Source organism: Sinocyclocheilus rhinocerous, unplaced genomic scaffold (genome assembly GCF_001515625.1).
Source record: "Sinocyclocheilus rhinocerous isolate Xijiao unplaced genomic scaffold, SAMN03320098_v1.1 scaffold529, whole genome shotgun sequence".
NCBI classification, from domain to species: domain Eukaryota; kingdom Metazoa; phylum Chordata; class Actinopteri; order Cypriniformes; family Cyprinidae; genus Sinocyclocheilus; species Sinocyclocheilus rhinocerous.
Window position 1 is genome coordinate 782571 of NW_015635521.1, and position 5855 is coordinate 788425.

Sequence of the window (5855 nt, forward strand, 5' to 3'; positions counted from 1 at the left end):
TAAACACAACGGAAAGAAAAACACTGAGGAAAAACTGGAAAACAAATGGAGGGGAGAACACGGAAGTTAAACTCTTTTTGGGTCGGTTATTCTGTCACGGGCACGTTGTACTAGAGACCAGGCAGGACGACGAAGATGACGAATAAAAGGATATTTAATGATATGACAACAGGGAATTCAGAGGTAGACATCCACATTCAGGGTACCATTCACAATAACCGACCAACTAGAATACAAGAGACAGGAACTAATATAGGGCAGATAACGAGGGGCAGACAGGTGAGCACAATGAGGTGATTAACAAATAATGAGAACAGGAACAACCAAATAAGGACACAGAGGGAGAAACCACAATCGACCGTCCACAGGGGTGTGACAGTACGTGTTCTATGTGTGTATGGTCTTTTGTTCTTGTGTATGTATCTGTTTATGTATGGGAGTAGATTGTGCACACATTTGAGGTTTGACTATTATCATTTTATAAAAGTAATACACCTCCCATGGCTTAATGTTATAATGATTTTAAAACAATTACACACTAAATATTGCATTATAATCAAGCAATATTTGCTTTTCCCTCTCTCTTTTTCCTCTGCAGTCTATTGCTGTGCACCTGTCTCCCTGCGCTCTGGACGCCGGTGAACTGACGTCCATCCTTTCTCCACCTTTTCCTCCTTTTATTCACCTTGCTCTGCTTGATGGGTTTATATTCACTTGCTTTTGTCTTCCACACTGTTCTCGTTGCTCTCCCTATGCTCAGTTTCCTAAAGCTTAAAGCAAGCCAAGAACTTTTTTATTTCTAAGTAAATATACACCGTTTTCTTTTGCATTTGATTAGCTTGAGAAGTCAGATGAAGGAATGGAACCATACAGCATGGTCAGAGTTACGTAGGCATCAGTCCTGGAGCGCTGCTCTTTATTTACATTTGTTTAAGGAGCTTAAACTGGTGTTCGGAAATGGTTTGAGGGATATTAAAGCATGTGATGTAATGTTCACAAGTCAATGACAGTTTCCAAACCTCATGCGCACAGGTTTTGTTTTAAGCTGTTGCATGTTGGTTTCTCCAGAAGGGAAAAGTATGTGCTGTTTTGTTTAAGACATTACATAAACCACCATGTTTATAATTGTATTTATAGGTAGGAAAACCACTGATTTATGAAGGGAAACAAGAACACAATTAAGAAAGAATGTCTTTGTTTACACTCAGCTTTTAATTAGCATGAATGAAGTGCTAAATGCTGTTTTAATTATTGTATTTGCCCCCAAGAGCAAGCTAAAACTTTTTCAGATTTTGTGCTTTTTATGTTTGTCTTTAAGGGTCTGTGTGACTTATTCTTATTAAATGATTTGAGATGTGTCTGCCCTTCTTGTTTTTTTTTTTTTTAAGTCAGGTTACAATTAGCATCTCTTGTGATTTCAGCTGTGAGGTGATTACAATACACTTTTCAGTAGAGGTTGTTATCCCATTTCAGACAGGATTATTTAGGAGGTTTATAGCATTACTTGATGCATGCTATGCATCATCTGTGAAGATTAATAGGGAGCTGCCTTAACTCAACAATAAGGGAAGTATTTCTTTAAGATTTTTAAGATTTTTTTAAGAACAGTGTGAGTCCTCACTGCTTGACATTACATAACTACAGTTTATAATAAGCCACTACTTACCACTATGTGCTATTACTGTCTTAGGAATTTTTAATAAAGTGCTACTTATGGCTCCTGTTGCAAGAATACATCCAATGTCAGATTGTGCTGGAAATAAACCAAAGATTGAGTTCAGAGGAACACTACTATTGTGCAATGATTTGTCACCTGGGAAGATCTACTTGTGTGGTTTGCCACAAAGTAAGGTGGTTTGTTTCATTTTGCATGTTGGTCTGTTGATGAGATCTTTGCATGGATGTGTATGTAATCAAGATGTCAACAATATCAGACTTAGTAGTATGGCTCTGATTTCAGGAAAATGTCTCATTTTTGGATGTGACACTGTTTGTTTACTCATGACACAAAATGTCATGTGCCACTAATCGATAGTGAGTGTGTGCATGCATGCACATAAACTCTCTCTGTGGTTGTAGCTGGCATATACATGAGCTCTGCTGGGAAAGGGTTGGGAAACAGCTTGTGAGTCACAATGAATCCAGGAACAGCATCTCGTCAACTTAACTATCAAACCTGAACACACACACATTCACTCACAACACACCCAGAGTTCATCCCAAGGTTCCTCCATTAAATCCTCCTTCATCACTTCTGTCTGAATTGAATAACCTGAAAAAGGCAGTTGCATTTATTGTAATAACAGATGATTATGTGAGAGATTTTAGGGTTTAGAGAATGAGAGAGAAAGTCATGATGGAACAGCAGAAAAAGAGAGCAGTTTGAAGAATAGGCACAGGCAGTTTCTCAAGAACAAAGTGAGTTATGTTTGGCTTTAATTCATGACCCTCATTCCATTTGATCTTATTCACCATCTCATTTTTTTCATATACAAGAAACACAAAAAATACAGATCAGATTTGTTTAGACCTAAAAAGAGCAGATACATTTTGGCTTTGTGTTTGTCGTTCCAAAACTTTTAGGTGCTAAGTGGTTCTAAACGGTTTTCCCCTAGATATAGTTTCAAGGACGTTTTTTTTCTCTCTCCCTGGGCTCATAAGTGGTTTTTAAGAGTCATTTGCAATCATTGCTTAAAGCCATGGCAACATCAGCTGTGTTTTTTCATAAGGCTGTACGAAACAAATTGTAGACATTACTTGGGTCCCAATCGTCCCATTGACAGCTTGTCGGAGCATTTAATTGGCTGATGGTAACACTCCTGGAGATCAGAGAGTTTGCCTTTTAACAAGAGAAATCTTTCACAATCCTTAATCTATTTCAGGGGTCCAAAATTGTATAATGAGACCATAACAGTAGGGTTTTTTTTTTTAGAAGTAACCAATCAAACACTGGACTGCAGCAGGATTGCAATAATTTTGATAATAAAAAGTGATTGACTGTGGAATCTTTTGTGTGTGTCTGTAGCTTTATCATCTTTTTCCTTTTATCCTTTTCTTTCCACATGCTTGCTATAACAAGAGTATGTGTACCGGCACGTATTGCACTAATTCTGTTATTTTGGTTCTGGTGAATTGATGGAGCATGTTATGTAATTGACCCAATCTAAAATGCTGACCCATTATAGTAGGGTTCCTCAAATCTGGCCCTGGAGGGCCACTGCCCTGCAGAGCTTACCTCAAACCATGATCAAACTCACCTGCCTGTAAATTTCTAGTATCTCTGAATTGATTAGCTTGCTCAGGTGTCTTAAATCTGCAGGGCAGAGCCCCTCAAGGACTGGATTTTTAGTTATTCTGCATTTTATGGCATAAATAACATTGACATTTTATCTTTATTTTCAGCCTGGCTGCATTCAGCACATGAGTCTGTGTCAGAGAAGATGGCAGAACAGGAAGTGGAAACAGCATCTGTCGCCAGCAGTGAGAGTTTTGCAGACCAGGGCTACGCAGCATCAGAGGGCATGGCTGAGGAGTCCGTCCCAGTCTCTCCCTCCAAAAAGATGCAATCTGTGTCACCCATGTCTTTAAACAGTAGCTCAGCTCTGCCTGGTAACCAGTCCAAAGACTCTTCCAGTGACAGCGATGAGGGTTGTGCAACCTGGGGCTCCAGACAAAGGTATGCACATGTACACATGTTTACTCTAGCTATAAAGCACTACAACAAACAAAAGCCTCTGGGCAGGCCTGGTCACACTAACATGAATGTTCAACACAAAAATTTGGCCTGATTTTGAATTTTCACTCATTAGATTGCACTTTGGCTGCTCTAGTATACCGAATATACCACAACATTGTGTATCTGACCTCCCTCAATGTCTTCAGGGGTGTGCTGAAACACTTCCTCCCACAACTGAGGGGCTACCATGTATTGGTCAGCATGGATAACACTACGGTAGTTTCTTACATCAATTACCAGGGTGGGCTGTGATCGCGCCACGTTTTCAGGCAGGCACAGCAGATCCTGCTTTGAGCAAAAATCAAACTGGTCTCCCTGAGGGCATTTTACATTCTGGGGCATGAAAACATGGGAGCAGACATCCTTTTGAGGCAGGTGCTGAGGGAATGACGACCCCACCCACAGGTCATGAAGTGAAGAGTGAGGAGGTAGCGGATGTGAATTTACTTGCCTCTGAGGAGTAAACCAACTGTCCCCTCTGGCTCCATTGGAGCTGGACACCATGGTACAGACATGGCAGAGGCTTCGTCTGTATGTCTTTCCTCCGATAGCTCTGCTCCCTGGAATTCTAGCGAGGACTTGCCAAGACTGAGCCTACCTATTATTAGTGGCTTCATTCTGGCCAGCCTGAGTCTGTTTCTCAGATCTAGTGTCTCTCCTGGACAGCACTCTTTGGGAGATTGCTGTCCAGAGAGACTTTTCTGTCACAAGTGCTGGGGTCAATCTGGAAGCGTGCCGGAGATCTGGAAGCATTGAGTCTGGTCCCTGAGGGGAACCAGCTTATAGATTCCGGTTTCTCAACTGAGGTTGTTGAGATAGTTCTGAGTTCCAGAGCTCCGTCCCCAAGGAAACTGTATGCCCTAAAATGGATGATCTTTGAGTCATGGTGTGAACAGTACAGTACAGTACTGTTCCTCCAAGAGTCCCTCTCAGCAGGGTTATCCCTGCTATGCATAAGGTATATGTGGCTGCTATTTCTGCTAACCACGGACCTATTGATGGAGCTACTGTGGGGAGGCATTCCTTCCAAGGTGCCAAATGGCTGAGGCCTATCTTCTTGGGACGTTTCTGTGGTCCTAGAAGGTTTATCAGGCTTTATCAGGTTTATCTCCACTTGAGCCATTAGAGTCAGCAGATGTTACTGGCTACTGAAGTGGCTCTTGTAATAGCTTTGAATTCTCTTTACCCTTAAATGCATGAATGTTTCGCCAATCATTATTACATATTCGGGTCTTTAGCGACCCAGACCTTTATATCCAGCACGGATGGAACTGCTGCAATAGCAAAAAACTCTCTTGATATTTTAAGAACAATTACAGAAGAATAAAATAAAGCCTATTTCGTTACCTTTTGAAACTTAAAAGGGTTCAATTTGAGCAGATGATTTTACCATCGCTGTCATCGTCAGAGCGCACTTCCACAGTATATTCAACATCTGCCTCACATTCACGATCTCAACCTATTCTCAAAACTATCATTTTCAATGACTTCATATTCAATATTTTGATCACTGGCAGCTTATTCACCACATCCAGCATCAAATGACAGTGACATTTATATTTCATTGCGTATAGTAATTGCTCTGCAGTAAAGCCATTCAAAACCAGTTCAATTTTTGTTTGTTTGTTTGTTTTATGCCTGCGGTAATTATGAGTGAAACGTCACGTCATTATTGTGTATCAAACAGTGCCACCTTGAGGAAAAAAGATGCATTGCACATATTGAGTCATCAGATATGTAAATATAATTGTGCAGGAAAAAATACTTACACATTTACATACCTCGGGTCTCTAGCGACCCTATACACTTTTTACAAAAAATTAATCAGAAAACAGGCATTCTTTTATATTTTACTATTTTTTCTTGTTATATTGTTTATAATTAATAGATTGAGGAATACTAAGAAAGTTGATGTCTAACTTAAAAAAAATGAAGGAGGGAGAGGGTAGAGAATGATGTCCCGGGTCGCTAAAGACCCGAGGTATGCATTTAAGGGTTAAGTTTAAAGTTAATCCATAATTGAGATGGGTTAAAAATGTAAACCTGCTTATTTTTAAAGGTTTGAAGTTTGGTGCAACAGAATTATTAGATAAACCTTGATTTAATCTAGATTTAAAAT

The 5855-nt window shown here is 40.0% G+C and overlaps 1 protein-coding gene across 5 annotated transcripts in view; it reads left to right on the plus strand.

Annotated features, from left to right (window-relative positions):
- The window catches only part of LOC107746964 (protein cordon-bleu-like), a 118557-nt gene that overhangs the window by 103807 nt on the left and 8895 nt on the right, over positions 1-5855 (plus strand). For all 5 annotated transcript variants that reach the window (XM_016561324.1, XM_016561327.1, XM_016561325.1 and 2 more), the window contains one exon: positions 3403-3676. In XM_016561324.1, coding sequence (XP_016416810.1) covers positions 3403-3676 — 274 coding nt within the window. The remainder of the gene's footprint in view (positions 1-3402; positions 3677-5855) is intronic.